This window comes from Petaurus breviceps, unplaced genomic scaffold, assembly GCF_028583685.1.
Source record: "Petaurus breviceps papuanus isolate PSGF00001 unplaced genomic scaffold, PetGlider_PUasm1.0 189, whole genome shotgun sequence".
NCBI classification, from domain to species: Eukaryota; Metazoa; Chordata; class Mammalia; order Diprotodontia; family Petauridae; genus Petaurus; species Petaurus breviceps.
The window spans coordinates 11,830,689-11,851,028 of NW_027185809.1; the positions used below are offsets into that span (position 1 = coordinate 11,830,689).

Here is a 20,340-nt window from a genome sequence, read left to right on the forward strand (position 1 = left end):
TGCCTCTTCAAGATTCAAAACAAGTGTTTCTTTCCATGTGAGGCCTTTCCTGATCTCTCCCACTCCTACCGTAGCCCCCTTCCCAAAATTACTTTGCATTTATTTCGTATATATTCTGCATCTATTTATGCATGTACATAATGTCTCCCTCAATATACTCCTTAAAGACAGAACCTGTTTCCTTTTTGTCATCATATACCCACAGAAGAACCTGGTGCTCATCATAGTTGCTGTTCAGTCTTTTCAGTCATGTCCAACTTTTTGTAACCCCATTTGGGGTTTTCTTTGCAAAGATACTAGAGCAGTTTGCCATTTCCTTTCCCAGATGATTTTATAAATGAAGAAAATGAGGCAAATAGGGTTAAAATGACTTTCCCAGGGTCACACAGATAGTAAGTGTCTGAGGCCAGATGTGAACTCCAAAAGAAGAGTCTTCCTGACTCCAGGCCTAATACTTTATTCATTGTACCACCTAGCTGCCTCCTGTCACACAGAAAGCACTTAATAAACAGCTTAAGGATCTAGAGATCAAAGGGACTTCACAGACCATAATGGTGTCCAGTGCTCTCATTTTACAGATTAAAAAACTGAAAGCTGTAGAGGTTAAATGACATGCCCAAAGTCACATAGGTGGTAGAAGTGGGATTGGAACTCACATCCTCTAATGCAGATCCTCTTTCCACGGCCTACCCCAGGCTTGATGGATTGAAAACAGGGCAGAATGGAAAGTATCTGACAAATATCTGCAAGGTTTCCTCCACGCTCAGGAAGAAGAGTTCCTCACGCAGAATGACTTTTTTTTTAACCTAATGCCATCTCCTTGATGTGAACATTACAGCCCCTAACTTAATGCACACAGGGAAGAAACTGAGTTTCTTTACCACAATCAGGTATTGAATCTCCTGACTTCGGCATCAATGACATCATGAGATGAAGTTGCAACCACTGGAATCATCCAACTATAAAATGAGGTTGTGGGCGCTGAAGGATCTCTAAGCAGGCGCTAAATGAGCACCTAACAGGGACAAAGAAGCAATGATTCCTCTTCTAGGCAGGTTTGGGACCAGATGGCTTCTGAGGTGCCTTACAACACTGAGAGTCCAGGATGTTATAAGCTAGATAACTAGAGGTAGTGATACAGCGTGCTTAACTCGGAATCAGGAAAACCTGAGTTCAAATCTTCCGTTAGTATTGTATTTCTTGCCTTCTAAATGGGTTGGGGAAACACAGGAAATTTGAAAGTGATCATTTAAATTTTTTTAAATCCTTCCCTTAGACATTTACTAGCAGTGTGGCTGCAGGCAGGTCAACATCTCTTGGCTTCAATTTACTCATCTGTAAAATGAAGATAATAATAGCAACTGTCCTACAAGGTTGTTGTGAGAATTAAAGATGATGATGATGATGCAATCAACTGAATGTCGCTCCATGAGGGTAAAGCTGTTTGGTTTTTGTCTTTATACCCTACCCAAGCACCAAGCATAGTTCCCTACACATAGTAGACCCTTGATAAATGTCTGTTGGATATACTGGACTAACTTGAATCCATGGAATTATGATACAGTGGAAAGAACTCTGGATTTGAAGATAGATGATCTGAGTTCAAATCATGGTTCTGCCATTTAGTACCTTTGTAACCTTGAACTAGTCACTTACAGTAACCTTTCAATGGCCCCAAGGTCTAAGATCCCTACCAGCTGTAAGTCTACGATCGCAGGAGTTTGGGCCTCAAGTTCTGACCTGCTCCCCTTCACAAGGGCAGCAAAACACAACCAGTGACAGGCTGTGCTGCTCTCCCTTAACAGAAGCACTTCGAGTAATTCAAATTCATGAATGATAGGAAATTTAACAAAGGTAATACAACATGTTTTTAATGTATTTGGGTTTAAAAACTTGTACATTGGGAAAAAATAGCTACAGGCAACAGCTTCCCAAAAAACACTGTGAAGCCTTGAAGATCATCATAAATTGCCTTATATTTCCCAAGTGTTTGCTGCCCCAAGCTCCCCGATCTGCCACAAATAATCTGGGCAGGCAAATAGCTCAGTTATGCTAAGAAAAGCATTGATAAAATAAGAAGCTAGAGATCCATGGCATATGTGACTGGCATATGCAAAAGTAAGAAAAGAGAGAGCCTTTTCCCAAAGGTCAGAGTATTTAAAAATAAAAATACTTTCTGGAGCAGCCACCTGTCCTTAAAACTATGACACAGCTCCCTGGAGCAAGAGTTCACTTTCCACTTCTATTTTAATTATACAGAACCAAAACATAGGATCCCACCAGGAAATTCCACTCATAAAAGGGATCACTTGAATTCAACATTGTGCACTAGGTCTGGAATCAGGGAGACCCCAGTTCAAATCTAACCTCCGATACTTACTAGTCGTGTGACCCTGGGCAAGTCACGACCTCAGTTTCCTCATCTGTAAAATGGGGGTGGTAATAATAGCACCAATCTCCCAGGGTTATTGTGAAGGTCAAATGAGATAATAATTGTAAAGCACTTAGCACACTGCCTTCCACATAGTAAGTAGGATATAAACGTTAGCTATTATCATAATAATTCTTTTTATTCATTAAGTTCCTGTTCTGTTCCAGGCAAAATGGCAAACCACCTGCTCTTTGCCCTCAAGCCGCATGAAATCAAAAAAGGAGGATACAGCATGCATGCCAATCAATGTATCACAAAGAAGAATTTGAAAAGGACATAGGAGGAAGCCAGACAAGGGGCTCTTAGAAAATCGGATGAGGGAGAAATGACTTTCAGCTGGGGGGAAAGCTTTCAGCTAGGCCTTGCAGGAAGAAAAAAGATTTCAATAGACAGAAAAAAGGAGGGAGTGCATTTCAAGCACAGGGGGACTACTTGCAAAAATTCACAGAGGCAGGAGAGGGCAGAATGATATCTGAAGTCTCATTTGCCTAGAATATAGTGTACAAAGGGGGAGTTCTGTAAAATAAAGCTAGAGAGGAAAGCTGAAGCCAGACCATGAGAGGCTTTGAATGCCAACCTAAGCAATCCATATTTTATCCAGTACATACACATCCATCACCCACACAAACAAAACACACATCTGAATTAGAGCTGGCTTGGACTGGCACTGGCCAGAGTTCAGGGGTACAGATGAGATCTCTTCCCACTCTCTTAGCATAAGTCCCCCTATTGCCACTAGCAAAAACAATGGCATCCCATAAATTTCTAGAAGCCAAGCTCTATTCAAAGGCCACATTTCATTAGAGGAGTCCCCATTGAGCTCATTATGAAAAATGGCTGCAGCTGAGATCGTGTAGAGACTTCCAATTTCCAAAGCAGACCTCTGTCCACGCATTCAGGAACAGCCCTGTTTACAGAAGACAAAACCACCCTGTTCATATTTTATCAGGATTCTTCAAAGTGAGATGCCTGCTCGCTTCTGAATGAAATATGATCCATCTGTACCACCCAGGTTGGTTACTAGAATTGATTTTTTTTTAATACTCCTGGATTCTGGGCCACTTTTGAACATCTGAAATTCCTACCTGGGCTACTGTTAGTCTTCTCTAAACCTGCCCTTTTCTTACAGCAGTATGAGGTTGTGGTGTTTATTATGCTAGAAGAGAAAGAAATGCTAAATACAAGGGTTGTCTAAGATAAATGTTTCTTTTTTTCAGTCTTTCATGTGTTCTGAAAGTCCGAAGAGACAGAGACATGCTCTTTCACCAAATTCTGCTTCTCCAGAGTACCCACAGTCTTCATTGGTCCCCCACTAAACAATGTGGTAGGATATGGACTATGCTGTGGGACATATTCTGTTACAATAATAACAGAAAAATCACTATTTCTTTCAATCAAAGTTCACTTGTCCAAATTAGAAAGAAGAAGATGAAGAAAATCACTGTCCTTCCAAAATAATTTGGACAAAAAGGGAAAAGGTATTGAGTTTCCCATGGGAAAAATTGTACAGATGTGACCCCACTTGACCTCCTTGATTGGAGAGGCTGCTGAGTACTGGAAAGGATACTGGATTTTGAGTCAGAAGTTCTAGATTCAAGACATAGGATCATAAAATGGTAGATTTCAAGGAGAAAAAGAACTTTCATAGCCCAAAACCTTCTATTTCATAGGTGAGGGAGGATCAATAACTTACCCAAGACCATAATTTTCCACTCACTACCTCTATAACCTAGAAGAAGTCCTTTAATTCTGTGCCTCAGTGTCCTTATTTGCAAAATCTGCACTACTAAAATCATAAGATTACTCTAAGGATCAAATGACATCATATCTGAAAAAGTACTTTTTAAACTGTAAAGTACTAAATAATTTTCAGTCGTTATTATCAATATTATTATTTTCAATATTATTGGTTCTGGGAAAGCATGATTTTTTTTCAATGAAACAATTTTACAAAAGCTAATATTTCCATATATCATCAATTGTAGTCCAGACAAATGCAACAGTAGTCTTAAAATAAGGTAATGAGGCTTGGTTAAAATCTCTTAGCAGATAAATAAAATAAAGAATTGGAAACAAAAATAAAATAAAATCTCTTAGGAGATTATTATGAAATGCCTTTATTTGGGATGATGTTTAGCAAGTTTTGCCTGTACAGCTCAAGTAAATCACTTCAGATCCTCCCAACACTGCTCTCTTCAGTCAGTCAATAAACATTTTATTAAGTACCTACTATGTGCCAAGCACCATGCTGGGTGTACAAAGAAAGTAAAAATGCAATCTCTTCTCTCAGGGAGCTCACAGTATGATGCCCTACTAATATTTACCTTGAAACCAAGCCACTTCACTGGTCTGTCCTAACTCATCTCTCTCAACATTTCAGTGAAGATTCTTTACATAGTGAATGTGTTTCCTGAACAATATGTGAAAATTGCGGGTGTGAAAATCAGAGCCTACTTGAAATGTAGTGGTGAACCCTTTAGCAAAGTGACAAATTCAGTGACATGGAAAATGACTAATAGAAAGAACAAGGAATAGGCAGTCAGACTTAGATTCTAGAACTTGACTCTGGCTCTGCTCCTGCCATTAATGATAGGTGTGACCTTGCCTCAGTCTTCTCCTCTATAAAGTGACAGACTTGCTGCAAATGTCCTCTGATGGCCCTTGCTAGCTCTAACATTCTGTTATGTGGTGACAAAGCAGTTTGAGCTTTTTTGTAAAATAGTTTTTTCTACTTTTATTAGGCTACACTGAATTTTGCCCTGATCTAAAACCCTACAACAATTAAAAAGATCTGGAACCAGAAAAGACTTCAGAGGCCATCTAGTTCAACTCCTTACTGTAGAGATGGGGAAACTGAGGCAAAAGGAGGTTGCCATGACTTGTCCATGGATACCAAGAGTATATTAGATACCAATCTAAAAAACAGAATCAAAGACCTACCTAAGGCTAGTGTCATCTTCAGGGCTTTCTAATATCAAGTGCAATGATTAATTGAGTGACTTTGGATAAGTCACTTAACCTCATTTCAGTCTCAGTTACCTCACCTATAAAATGAAGCTGATACTCTGTGTACTATTGAGACATCACAGGGTGACTGGGAGGAGAGTACTTTGTATATATGAAAGTGATATAGAAATACAAACTATTGGGGGCAGAGTAAAGATGGCGGAGTAGAAACAGGACCTCCGCCCAGCTCTAGCTTCCACCTTCCCCAATCAATGTAAAAAGGGGACTCTGAACAAGCTTTGGAGCTGCAAAACCCACAAAATGACACAGAGAAGCTAACCTCCCACTGAGGAAAGCCCAGCAGGCAAGCAGGAATCGGCCAGCACAGCGCTCTGGGAGCTGAGCCCAGGCCCCTGTGAGCTAGAGGTTTTAGCCCCAGGGAGAGCCTGAACAACCACTGGCTGGAGGGACTCCAGATCACCAGCAGCTGTGGCTGTTTCCAGGTTTATCAACACATAGATGCGAAGGACAAAGTGAGAGGTCATTGCAGTGTGGACTCTGGGACCAGTAGTTGGGAGTGCGTCTGCTGAGACGCCTTGGCGCAGCCAGCGCCAAGTTGTAGCTTCAGCTTCTGGCCTGCAGACTGTAGGGGGACCAAGTGACCAGTCTGAGAGGTAATCGCTCTTGCTTTAACCTGCTTGGATCTGGATTGCGGTCTGGGGTGGAGGTCCTGATGGAGGTCCCTCCAGAGAGGGCACCCAACTAATACCTCCAACAGCTGAGAAAACCCCAGTGTTTAGGACGAAAGCTCCCCTGTCTGGTGGCAGAGTCCTACTGTGGCAAAAAGCCCAGGGGTCAAGTGACCGAGGGGAGACGTGACCAGGCAAAGGAAGCAAAGCAAACAGAAGAATCCAACATTAGACTCCTATTTGGGGGACAAAAAGGATCAAAGCATGGAACAGGAGGAAGACAGTGAAGTCAGAACTCCTGCAACAAAAGCTTCAAAGGAAAATATGAGCTGGTTACAGGCCATAGAGGACCTTAAGAAGCAGATAAGAGAAGTGGAGGAAAAATTGGGAAGAGAAATGAGAAAGATGCAAAAAAAATATGAAGTGAGAGTCAACAGCCTGACTGGGGAAAATCACACCTTAAAAAACAGACTAACTCAAATGGCAAAAGAAGCTCAAAAAGGCAATGAGGAGAGGAATGCCTTACAAAGCTGAATTTGCCAGATGGAAAAAGAATCTCAAAAGCTCAATGAGGAGAATCATTCCCTCAGATTTAGAATGGACCAAAGGGAAGATAGTGCCATTAAGAGAAATGCTGATAAACAGATCCAAACAAATGAAAGAATAGAAGGCAATGTGAAATATCTCATGGAAAAAACCATTCACCTGGAAAATAGATCCAGGAGAGATAATTTAAAAATTCTTGGACTACCTGAAAGCCATGATCAAAGAAAGAACCTAGAAATCATCTTCCAAGAAATTCTCAAGGAAAATTGCCCTGTTGTTTTAGAAGAAGAGGGCAAAATAGAGGTTGAAAGAATCCACCGATCACCTCCTGAAAAAGATCCCAAAAAGAAAACTCCTAGGAATATTATAGCCAGGTTCCGGAATTCCAAGATCAAGGAGAGAATATTATAAGAAGACAGGAAGAAACAATATGAATATTGTGGAAACACAATCAGGATAACCCAGGATCTGGCAGCTTCTACACTGAGGGATCAAAGGGCTTGGAATATGATATTCTGAAAGTCAAAGGAGCTGGGATTAAAACCAAGAGTCACCTACCCAGCAAAACTGAGTATAATGTTTCAGGGGAAAATATGGTCAGTCAGTGGAATAGAGGACTTGCAAGCATTCTTTATGAAAAAACCAGAGTTGAATAGAAAATTTGACATTCAGATACAAGAAGCAAGAGAAGCATGAGAAGGTAAACAGGGAAAAGAAATCATAAGGAACTTATCCAAGTCAAACTATTTACATTCCTACATGTAAAAACAATAATTTTAACTGATGAAACTTTTCTCAGTATGAAAATAGTTGAAGGGAATAGAACATATATATATATATGTGTGTGTGTGTGTGTGTGTGTGTGTGTCTATATAGGAGGGTATATGAGCATATGAATACATATGTGAATGTGTGTATATATGCTTACAGGTATACATAGATAGAGGGCACAGGACCAATTTAATAGGAAGGTATGATACTTAAAATGTGAAATTAAGAGGTGAGAGAAAAATATAATGAGAGGTCATGGGGAGATACAGAATGGGGTAAGCTATCTCATATAGAAGAGGCAAGGGAAAATGGTTACAATGGAGGGGAAGAACAGAAAGGCAAAAGGGAATAGATCAACCTTATTTTCACTGAATTTGGCTTAGGGAGGGAATGACATACACATAGAAGGGAAGGGGATGAGAGGGGGGATGATGGAAGGGTGGGCAGGCTGGGGCAGGGAGGGAAGTTGGAAGTACCCACTTTTGAAAAGGGAGGTGGGATAGGAGGGAGGGAAATATAGTCAGTCTTTTACAATATATCCACTATGGAAATTTTTTGCATAGCTACACATGTACAACCTATACTGAAATGCTTATCTTCCCAGTAAGGGTAGGTGACAAGGAAGCAAGGGAATCAATCTGGAATTCAAAGTTTTAAAATCAAATGTTTAAATATATATATATATATATATACATATATATAATATTATTTTACATGTAACTGGGAAATAAGACATACAGGCACTGGGGCATAGAAATCCACCATGCCCTACTGGAAAGTCAAAGGGGGTATGGGAGAAGATGTGGGAGAGAGCAGATTGGAGGAGGAGATATCCTGTGGGATCACTATTTTGGGGTGGTAGGTAGGGAAAAAATGGGGAGAAAATTTGTAACTCAAAATCTGGCAGAAATGAATGATGTAAACCAGAAATTAGTAAAGCATTTAATTTGGAAAAAAAAAAGATTTCAGAAGTATCTCCTTGGGACATTTCAATCAGTCATTCAACAAACACATTTTGAGTACCTACTATGTGTGATATCCTATACAGATACTCTGAGGGATATACAAAGGTCCTTCTCCTGAGGAGTTAGCATTACAAGCAGATTGATAACAGTAGAGGTTGGGGGGAGGGCAACAGTGAATTTAGCATCAGGTACACATGTTTTCAAATTCTGCCTTTGACCTTGATTATGGTGACTGAACAAGCACAAGGGCTTCAGTTTATTAATCTGTAAAATAGGTTGTTAAAATATCTGTGGCACCTACTTTATAAGGATGCTGTGGAGACCAAGAGACACAGAGCTAGGGACTCGACCTACCATTTCATGGGCACAGGAGAACTTCCGAAAAAAGAAACTCCCTTTGCCGATGAAAGTTGGCACCTTCTAAGCAATTCAGTCTTAAAGAGCTGCCTAGAACACTGAAAAGTGAGGTGGCTTTTCCCAAGGTTACCCAGCCAGTATGTGTCCAGAGGTCTTAGCAAATCTGAGACCAGAAAGAGCATTATGGAGATGGCCATTCTTATCATTACTTTTATAATCTAAATCCTCCTCAAAGGCAGAACAATGAACTATAAGATTTTTCAATGTGTTTCTCTAGCCCAGGCTTCTAAGATATAAATGGGCTCACCAAGAGATGTGTCTTTCACATTTAGGATTTAGAAATAGGAAAGACCTTAGCAGTCATCTAGTCCAATCCCCTCATTTTACAGGTGAGGAAACTGAGGCCCAGAAAGTTTAAGTACTTTCTCCAAGGCCACACAGATAAAAAGTGGCAGAGCTAGGATTTGAACCCAAGTCGGCTGACTTCCAATCAGCACTCTTTGCTTGCATAGCAACTCTCCTTCAGTAGGTGATCTGGCTACAAGCCTGGGAGCTGGATGCCACCAACATGCCCTCTCTGCAGAAACATAGGTTTATTCTTACAAGGGTAAGTCAAAAAGAATAAGAGCATTTTAAAAATAAGAATGGCTTTAGAACATGTCAACCCTAAGGTCTTAAATAACAGTTCTGTTGAAATAATTGTTTCTATCAGTGGTCATCTAGTAAAGGGGATTAAAGATAGTGGGTTCATTAAGGAGAGTTAAGATCACAAAATTCATTTAAATAGCCTTGCACCTGCTTAATCAAAATGATTTTCTGCTACTCTAGATTACAAGTTAAATTTCAGCAGTGACAGATTAATGATTGATCTACTAAGTCCTACCATGTCCTTTGTCACTGCCTCAATGGAACCACCATTTTATCAGTAAACCACACTTGCCCTTTTAACTCATTATAGCTGAGATACTGAGATCAAATGGGCAATTCAGTCTCCTCAGCCTCTCCAGATTGACTACTGCTGAGATGGACAAATCCTACACAGTCTGTGGGATGATGAATGGACCCCAGCCAGTTCATATGGCCTCATTAGAATTACAAATCTAGGTCACTCATAAGCAAGTTCCATGCTTCTGACTCTTTGAGCCTTTAAAGGTAATTATCTTGGAGTTAAATGTCAGGGCCTTTTGAATGTGTGCAAAAGAAAGAACATGCCATTCATGTTTGGTCTAATCAAGGAGAAGATTTTCATAAAATCAGGAGTTTATCAATGGAAGGAAGATGAGTCTTGATCTATCAACCCCACAGCAAGAAGAATTCCAGGAAGCTGCTTCCAGATTCAAACTGGAGTTGATACCCAGAGGTGCCTGTGAAAATATTTCCAGTTTCACAGAAAAGGATTCATTCAAAAACCAGACAACTTTTGATTATCTGGACTAATGGAGAGAAGCAAGACCATGGATAATACAAAATAGTAATAAGTCTTTTCGTCCCCCTCACACATTGCCTTCTTCGTTGTTGTTTTTCAGTCATTTTCAGTTGCATCTGACTTTTATGACCCCATTTGGGGTTTTCTTGGCAAAGATACTGGAGTGGTTTGCCACTTTCTTCTCCAGCTCACTTTACAGACGAGGAATCCAAAGCAAACAGGGTTAAGTGACTTGCCCAGGGTCACACAGCTATGAAGTGTCTGAGGCCAGATTTGAATTCGGGAAGATAGGTCTTCTTGACTCCTGGCCTGGCACTCTATACACTGCACTATCTAGCTTCCCCATCTTTTATTAGGTTTTGCTTAAAAAGACTAATGCCAAAGTGATTTTCCTGGCCTCTCTAAATGCAACTCTGTGTGGTACAGTGGAAAGATTGCTGGATTTGGGGTTAGAGGATATGTGTTCAAATTCTGGCTCTACTACTTACTATCTCTCTCACGTTGGACACGTCACCCTGACTCATGGTGTCCTAGTTTCTGCCACTGTAGAAGGAAGAATTTGAACTGAGTGACCTCAATGGCCCGAGATCCTGCACTCCTCAACCCCATCAGAACGAAGTGAACTTCACAATGAGAGCCCAACTTAAAACAAAAAGTTCCTTCAAAGGGGATCATTTAGTAGCTTATTTGTAGCATTGTCTACTAAGTAGCCATTGTTTTCACCTTCTGGGCAGAAGACAAAAATACCATGTTACACATATTCAAAATATGCCCTTGTACCATGTCTAGCAAATACCTTAGTGGGAAAAAAGCCCACTTTTTTACACAATTTTTGAGTGACTAGAAGACACTTGGATTATAAGGACTGGGTTTCCTTTGACCAAATGAATGATGTTTACTCGTACCAGTATCTGGTATGAAGTTCTGCATAAGTCTTAATACATCCAATGTAGACTTAACATCAATCACTTTTTTCAATTATTTCAATTCAATAATTATTTCAATGATTATATTGTGATTCAGAAAAGTTAGCCCCAGTTACTTCTGTTACATTTATTGTCTGTACCAAGTGTCCGGTATGATTAATCATGCACTACTTAGTAGCAATTGTACTGCTGAGTGAACTGTTAGTCATCCACTTTTTATGGCACAGGCCATCTACTTCATATCTCCCCCAACTAGACTGTTAGTTCTAAAGGTCAGGGGCCATATCTTAGACTTTCTGTACTGTCCCTCACATATAATGACTCACATTTATATAAAATGTTATATAGACCACAATCTCCATGAGGACAAGGATTATTTTCAGTCTTATCTTTGTGTCTCTAGCACATAACCACGTCATAGAAGGTATTTAATATATTTTTATTCAACTGAATTATATAGTAGCCACCACTATTTTTGCCTTCTTTGGAAGAGATAAAAATGCCATGTTACACATATTCTTAATATACCCTTGTACTATGTCTGGCAAATACCTGAGTGTGAAAAAAGTCCACTGATTCACACAATTCTTACAGGACTAGAAGATACTTGTATGGACCAGTAACTTAAAGGTTTATAAAGTTCTTTCTTTAAAACAGTACAATAAGGGAATTACTCTAAGAAGTTGTATACCCATTTTACAGATAAGGAAACTGAGGTTCAAAAAGGTTAAGTGAATTGCCCACAGTCACATAGCTAGGAATTGGTAGAATTAGTACTCAAATCAAAATCGGATGTATAACCCATAAATTTATCGTTTATAATACCCCCATGCCTCTACTCACATTGCCCACAAATGATATGACAAAACAAAAGAAGGCAAAGGGGATTTAGTAGCAGCATTCAAATGCAAAAATGCAGAGTACGATGACCTGTAACAATCTCTCTCCAGGAGACATTTAGGAATCCTACAGCGCAGTATATAGAGAATTGGGCCTGAAGTAAGGAAGTCTGGAGTTCAAATCCAGCCTTTACCTTTACCAGATGCATGAATTTAAGCAAATTACTTCACCTGTATTTGCCTCTGTTTTCTCAAGTATAAAATGGAGATAATAGCACCTCTCCCCCATGCTTATTAAAAGAACTAAATGAGATTTTTATAAATTGTAAATGAAAATTCATAAATTTGAATATGAGAAATTGTAAAGCACTGAGCACAGTGCCCACCTAGCAGATAGTATGGGCTATATAAGTGTTTACATTGTTCAGTCATTTTCTGACTGTCCCATTGTTTGTGACCCTGTTTGGGGTTTTCTTGGCAAAGATACTAGAGTGGTTTACCATTTTCCTCTCTGGCTCATTTTACAGATGAGGAAACTGAGCCAAACAGGTTTAAGTATGAGGCAAACAGGGTTAAATGACTTGCCTGGGATCACATAGCTAGTAAGTATCTGAGGCCATATTTGAACATAGGAAGAGACGTCTTCCTGACTCCAGGTCTGGCACTCTATCCACTCTTCCACATAGCTACTAAAAGTGTTAGCCATCATAATCAATAAGAAGATAAAGAATCATTCATAAACATTTTTCTTAGAGTTCAAACTTTAAAACAAACCTACTAGCATAGCTCAAAGGCTTGGGTTTTAAGCCTCTTTTGAAAAAATTTCAATTCAAAACATTTATTAAACATCTACCAGGTGCATTGTATTTTAGTAAAAAAAGTGTCTAGAGTAGTAGTGTCAGACTCAAATAGAAACAGGACCACTAATTTGTACATAAGGATCCCTGCAGGCCGCATATTGACTTAGTTTTAAAATATAATTTTGTCTATGTTTTATTGTATTTTCATTTATTTTGTTGCATATTTACCATTTACATTTTAATCTGATTCCTCAGGCTACAGCAGGCCTTGTGTTTAATACCTCTGGTCTAGCTTAGCATATTGGTCTCATTTCAGTGTTTTCAAAGATCCCCTTAATTCCTAAAGTTCCTTCATGGGAAAGAGAGATACTAGAACACAGTATACCTCAACTTTGAATTTCTTGGCCATCTAAGGATAGGGAATTTGAAAATAACACAAAAATCTACCATCTTCTTCAATCCCAGGAAAGGGTCTGGGGATCTGGGGATTAGGAGAACCCCAAGGTAGATCAGCAAATTTAGCAAAATTTAGATTCAGGCCAAATTTAGCACTGGGAACATTTTAATCATGGGCAAATTACAGGAATGGTTAAGCAATTCAAAAATCCAGCAGATAACAGCACTTGAGTCCTAGAACTGAAGACCCATATGACTCCACATGAATCCAGTTGCTTTGTTATCAAGATAGTTCATATTGAGATAGCACCTGAAAGTTCACAAAATGTTTCCTCACATTCTTAGGATAGGGAGTGAAAAAATCATGATCCCTATCTGACATATATGGAAACTGAATCTTAATGAAGTAAAGTGAACTATCCAAGGTTCCATAGCTAGAAAATTAAAGAGCCACAATTGAAACCTAGGTCTTCTGATTTGAAACTCAGTCCTCTTTTCACTATACCAACTTGCAATTAAAAATGTTTTTGAAGGGTTTTCTTTTTAAAAAAAATAATTTTCAATGAAAAAAATTTTCCCAAACCTTTGGCTGTTTGTCCCTCCTTCCAATTGTTTTTTTTTTTTTTTTTGGAATTGGGGTTAAGTAACCTGCTCAAGGTTACACGGCCAGTTATTTCTGGGTGTGGTACTGAGTGTCTGAGCCCGGGATTCGATCTCCAGGTCATCCCAACACTGGGGCGGGTGCTCTTACTTGCTGAGCCACCTGGCCGCCCCTCCTCCTTGCAATTTTTGATCCTCAGTAAGTCAACAATCTTTTCTAAGTTCCTTTTTAACTTCATTTTGGCAAATAAATGAAAAATGAGCAATTTGGATCTGAATACAATACCTACCCACAGCCAGAGTAGTAATACACAGGCCAGTTGGATTTAGTCTAACAACCTAGATTTGAATCCCAGCTGTGCTACTTTACTTGACCTTGGGAAAATCATTTACCTTCTCTGTCCCTTAGCATCCTCTACAAAATGAGCACCTTCATTTCACTATATGACCTCTAAGTTCCTTTACAGCTCTGTAAGCTATGATTTTATTTTTTCTGTGAGTGAAAAAGAAGTAACCAGTTAGGATTAACTCCTGAAGTGCAGTACAGGCATAAATGGGATATCATTCCCCTTGGGGAATTTTACTCCATGGAAATCTCATCTATATTGAAATAGATGAAAGTTCCTACTGAAATTTGCCAGTTTATGATCACTAAACATATTGAGTAGTTTTAGCAGAAGATCCTCTGGAAAAAGAGACATCAAAGGATAGGATTTGAATTGGGTCTGAGTAGTACCAAGAATCAAGCCAGGAACTGGCAGAAAGTTTGGAAAACTTGGGTATCCCAAGGATTTAAAAAATGCCACAAGAGCCTCCCCTTTAGTTTGGGAAGTGCCAATCAGGGTAGAAACACTTCTCTCTCTCTCTCTCTCTCTCTCTCTCTCTCTCTCTCTCTCTCTCTCTCTCTCTCTCTCTCTCTCTCTCTCACACACACACACACACACACACACACACACACACACACACACACTTCCCCCTCCGCTGCAAAATTTTGGTCATGTGGGATTCACATCTCTCTCATACATTGAGAAGTCTAATGTGACCAAGGCAAAAGAACCTATTTAAGAATTTCCAATAACTTGAATTCACAGGTCAATTCAATGTCTCTTAAGTTTGTCAGTCCCCAATGTTTGGCAATAAAATATCTCCACCATCACTTACCCATTCCACAGTATAATGTTAACAACCCCAGTAATCTGTTCTTCCCATTTAGGAAGGATTCAGTAGTTACAAACTGACCAAGAAGGCAATCACCAGAAAGAATAAATTGCAGAAAGAACAAGGATCAACGAGAAGCTAGTTGGACAAGAGTACCTTCCACATTCTTGAGATGGATTGATAGGGGAGCGTTGGCCACAGTTCTGACAATCCATTCTTCTGTGTCACAGAGAGTCTAAGTAAATTTCTCTCATCCCACTATTATCTCTGTTCATTTCTTCACATATCATAGGGATCACCAACTTAATGTATCCTCCTTTGTTCAAATTCCAAGTCAACCCACGAAGAACGTGATCTTGGCTTTGAAGCGACCCTGCCACCCCACCTCTCTTGTACCTTCTCGGTAAAAGCAATGCTATGGACTGTTGCTTCTAGTTCTGGCTACAGGAAAGAGATGAGAGCATCAAAACCCTACTTCCTAGTGACAGATTCTGTTTCCAAGCTCCAAGGAAGTGGGCCTCCCCCAAACATGCCTCAACACTTGGTTTGCTATATAAATGAAGGGGACTCATTCTCCTGAAGAATCAGCAGCAGCCTTATGATATAACCCATGTAATAGGCATTATATATCACCCTCAGTGAATGAAGCCTTCCTCTTTCTGCTGTTTCCCAAAATGATCCATCAATGTCAAAAGACTCACTGAGCTTGTTACAGACTCACTCACATTGGGAAGTTGAGCTGCTCTTCAGTTTTTGTTATTATTACAAGGTACTCCCCTCTCCCCCATCAGTTCAATCTTTCCTTTGCTGCTCCTAATACACGTCTGGACAACCGATATCTAGAGGAACAGCAAGCTAACAAAGTTCTTTCCAAAGTTACCCTCCAATAAAAATGTAGTCACTGCATGTCAGCCAGTCCACTATTGCCACCAGCACCAAGGGCCCTGGGGGTAAGACAATTTTGTCTGCACTGAATAATCCACAATAAATCCCGATCTCCCAACCACCCTGTCACCAATAACCATATCACTCTTCAGATCAACTTATTCATCTAATCCTGCATCTCTCCACTCTCCCCTGCCCACCCCGAAGGAGACTACCCCTTCATCCCCCAGTATCCGTGGCCAGAGTATAACACTCACATCTCGGAATCGGTTCCAATACTTGTCCCTGTCGTACTGGGAGACAGTGCTCAGCCATTTGTCACTGTCCAAGAAATTGCCATTGTTGTGGCCGGTGAGCACCTCCGCGCGCAGGCTGTCCACTTGTAGGAAACACCATGCCAGGATCACCATGATGCCAGGCATCTGAAGAACAAGGGGGGTTACAGGACAGACAAGGGTGGCTTGGGGTGAGATGGGACGCAATATCCGCATGCCTGTCCCTGACAGTTTATCAATGGGAGATGGGGGGGGGGGAGGCGGGGGTGGGGGTGCTGGGGGAGATTGCGGTGGGGGTAGGGGGGGGGGGGGGGGCGGGGGGGAATGTTAGGGGTGTTACGGGGCACGTATTTTATTAAGAGGTGGAGACCTTGTTTTGTTATTTGCATGTTTGGGGATGCCCCATCACAGACCTTGACCTAGGCTGCCGAGCCGGAAGAGAGGTTGCATATAGGTGCGGACTGGGGAAACTGAGTCTCCTGTAAGGTAGCAAGCCAGACTGGGCTGCAGAGTACACTGGAGTTTGGCTGGGGGGGTGGGGGGTAGATCTCTCCCATCTCTCGCGCTTCTGGCAGCTCCCACACTTAGCAGCAGGAGCGCAGCCAGTAAGGTAAAGATCCTCCTTGCAGCAGCTTTCCTCCGCGGCCCCAGGTGATGTTTGCCCACTAGTACAAGCTGCCCCTCTCCCACGACGCTCCCCTCCACCTTCCCTACCCGCAGCCAGGAGGAAGTTGGGGAGCCCAGGAAGAAATCAACTCAGCCACAATAGCATTATGTGGCTGCTCCGGGCAGCGAAGCTGGGGCGCAAGAGCTAAGGGGCACGCACGTACCTTGAGGGGCAGCCCGCGGTGGGGCGGCTGTGCCTGCTTCTTGGCTGCACCTGCTGCAGAGACTACGGCTCCAGCCCCGGGTCCGGCTCCGACTCCGGCTCTTGGCTTAACGATCTCTCGTTCTCTAGCTGGCTCGCCCGCTCTTTGCTTCCCTGCCTGTTTACTGCGCTCCCTCCCTCTGCTTTGTGAGGCCAGCCCGGGTCTGCCAGCAGTCTCCTCAGCGCTGCGGAGACAGCTAAAGGCGACTTCTGGTGCCCCCTGGCGGGCGCGCTGCGCACCAACCCTTTTGGCCCTGGCTCGCGATTCCCAGCTCCAGGGCTCAGATCCAGCGCCTCCAGCGCCACAGCCCCCAGGCTGGCCAAGCGTGCCAGCCTACAAAGGGGCCGGAGAGGTGGCCCTGCACATGCTCAGACAGGCCGCTCCGATCTGGGCATCAGGAGGCGAGCGGCGCTTAGAGGGAAGAGCAGGGTGGTGGAGAGATGGGGATGAAAAGGGGAGAGAGGAGAGGAAAACCGCCGGGAAGACAGGCACGGAAAAGGGCCGAGCACGGTGCGCTCCCCCAAATGCTCACGGTAGCGCTGTGACCCATATACTCACACGCACACACTTCCACCTGGCATAGCTAACCTGCTGGGACCAGGAAAGGCGGGTCTCTCACGGCCAAGACGTCCTAATCTGCCTCGTTCTGCAGACTCCTTGATCTGTGACTAGAAAACCTGGGTTCCAGACCAAGTTGTGCTTGGCTGTCATCATTCAGAGCCTCAGTTTCTTGACCAGGAAAATGGGAGGAAGAAATTTGACAGGGCCATCCTCAGATTTGCTTCCCCAAAGAACTGAGATAATGGCTGCAAAGTAAACCTTAAAATATACAATTATAAATGTGAGCTATTACTGTGATGACAAACATTCCTTTACTGGACACCAGAGAGCTTTTCTGTAGCTGTTTCTGGGAGAATGGTGATGATGAAGAAGACATGCCACGGAGAGACTGTGAAGCTTTTGTGTAGACATTTTGTCACTGCTTCTGGTTAGCTAAGCACGCGGTGGGTAAGAGCCTTTTTCCAATAGCTGTGAAGACAGAATTCTAGGTATCTTCAAAAAGGCCTGATTTGGTTTCCAGTGTCTCAGCTCCATTCCCATCTTGGAAAGCTCATCGTGTCCTGTGAGAGACTGTTGTTAAGGGGAAAGCCCTCAGAGCTTTTTCTCTTTGGGGTTATAAACCTCCCCCCCAAAAAAAAAAAAATTGGGGCCTCCCAGGCTTTTCTTTTTTTATTCTTTGGGTCTCCAGCCACAAGAGTCTCCAACCACAAGAGAGCAAACCCTAGGAATCTGGGAGGTAAAATCTAGGTCAGGTGTTGCAACCAAATGTTCCAAGAAACAAAGTCACATTTGGCAGTGACCTTCAGAATACCGTACCTAGAGACAGCAGAAACATCAAGCAGTGACTCTGATTTTGGTTATGAACTTGTCGGATCATTGCTATGTAGAAACTGCGCTAAATGATGAGTCTAATCCCCCTGCCCCTAGATCTAAGTACTTAAGAGGGGATTAGGCCTCAAGACATCAGGATAAATGCTTGTTCTTTTGTTTTTGCTAAATCTTTTAAGAAAATATCCCTTTGTAAAAACTAATCAATGTCAAATTGTTCAATGAAATTGGGATGCTAGTCACTGGCCCTTAAAGATAGGAGAACGCAGCTGGGGGGCTACAACCGATGGCAGTAAAGAGCCCACAAACCTTTCAGGGTAAGCTGAAGCCCTGAAGGGAGAGGTGGCCTGTATAGCCCTGGAAGAGAGGGCCAGAGAATAGATGTTTCATATGTATGTGACTTCTGCCAATGCCAAGCACATACATAATCTAACCCCACCCAGTCTTTTACACTTCCACTGTCTTACTAAAATGTTTTATTTGCAAATAAATAGCACTTTCATTTCTGAGAGATCCCTTCCCAGCTAAGTAATTTGGATTCTTGCCCACAACCTCTCCCTTCACCATCCAGGAAAGCCGCAGAACCAGAAACTGACACAGAGTATAGAATCCCCTTGTCCCACCTCCTTATTTTCAAATGAGAATTCTGAGGCTCAGGAAATGACTGGTCCAAGGTCACATAATAAGCTAAGACTCCATGCTCCTGTCTTAGAAACTAGAGACTAGTGCTCTTTGGGGAAAGCCTTGTTTGTGGCATACCCATCTAGGGCAACAAACGCATCCTCCCATGTGGGAGCAATAGCAAAGATAATTCAATACACACACACACACACACACACACACACACACACATATATATATATATATTTGTACACATGGTATGTATAATGTATATCTCTGTAACTGTACATATATTACATATATGCTGTATGAATTTATATTTATTTACATCTGATATACACCTCATAATTATATATATTCACAGCTGGCATGCCAATACCACACACACACACACACACACACACACACAGATAACTGGGCCAAGTGTTAGTGAGAGGGGGAGCAAATTCTCCTTCCCAATTATGTCTTTCTTAGCTCCTGCTAAAATGGACTTGCTTTCTTTGAGCAGACTCTGGGAGAAGGGCATCCTGGAGCTGGAAAAGTCAGACTGGAATGAAATGTTGGCTTTGCATAATCCCCAAAGGGAATTTTTAGAGTTGGCTACATTTTCCTATAAAGGGAATCTCTGCATTGCCATTCTGGGGTTAGGTATATATCCAGCTGTTGGAATCTGCTCATAATCCCAACCCCCACTTAAGGATGCTGGGTCCCTCTAAGATATATATATATATATATTTTTTTTTTAATTGTTCCCATGAACTTTCCTTACATTCCCTGCAAATTAAATGTGTAGAAATGCACACATAGGTCAGGGGATAGGTGCAGGTCTTTAAGCATACCTCTCTGAGAGAGCCCATTACAGAATCCTAAATATCAGAGCTTGAAAAATCCTTAGGGACTGACAAGCCCAATGTTACAATGAATCAATAAGTATTTATTGATTGTTTACCAGGCACTGAACTAAGAGCTGAGTTTACAAGAAAAGCAAAAACAATCTGTCTTCAAGGAGCTCACATTCTAATGACAGAAACAACATGGAAAGGAAGCCCTAGAAGGAAGACTATTTACCCAGGATCACACAGCAAATCAGTGGCCAGGCTGGGCTTGGGTAAACCCTTTATCTGCCAAGTTGAGCTAAAATCAGGTTTTGAAGTTCTCCTGTGGCAAATGAGAAGTCTGGTTGTTTCAGTTCGCAGACCTTGGGGCTGTGGTTATCTAGGAGCATGCAGTAGAACTTGGGGTAAGGGATGAGGAAAGGAAAGAAAAGGTGCAATAGCTTTGGAATTAGGAGAATACAGTCCTCTACTTACCTTTCCTTGCTTAGGCACAACAGTGACTCCCAGTCCTTGTAAGAATCTAAAAATAAGGGGTGGCTAGGTGGCTCAGTGAATAGAGCACTGGCCTTGGAGTCAGGAGGACCTGAGTTCAAATCTAGCCTCAGACACTTAACA

The 20,340-nt window shown here is 41.8% G+C and overlaps 1 protein-coding gene across 1 annotated transcript in view; it reads right to left on the minus strand.

The window, feature by feature from the left end:
- Positions 1–17,210, minus strand: part of SPOCK1 (SPARC (osteonectin), cwcv and kazal like domains proteoglycan 1) — an 875,982-nt gene extending 858,772 nt beyond the window's left edge. The window contains exons 1-2 of the mRNA XM_069091897.1: positions 16,841–17,210; positions 15,993–16,157 (exon numbers count right to left, since the gene is read on the minus strand). Of these exons, the coding sequence (XP_068947998.1) occupies positions 15,993–16,157 (165 nt within the window). The 5' untranslated portion in view covers positions 16,841–17,210. The remainder of the gene's footprint in view (positions 1–15,992; positions 16,158–16,840) is intronic.
- Positions 17,211–20,340: the final 3,130 nt, after the last annotated feature.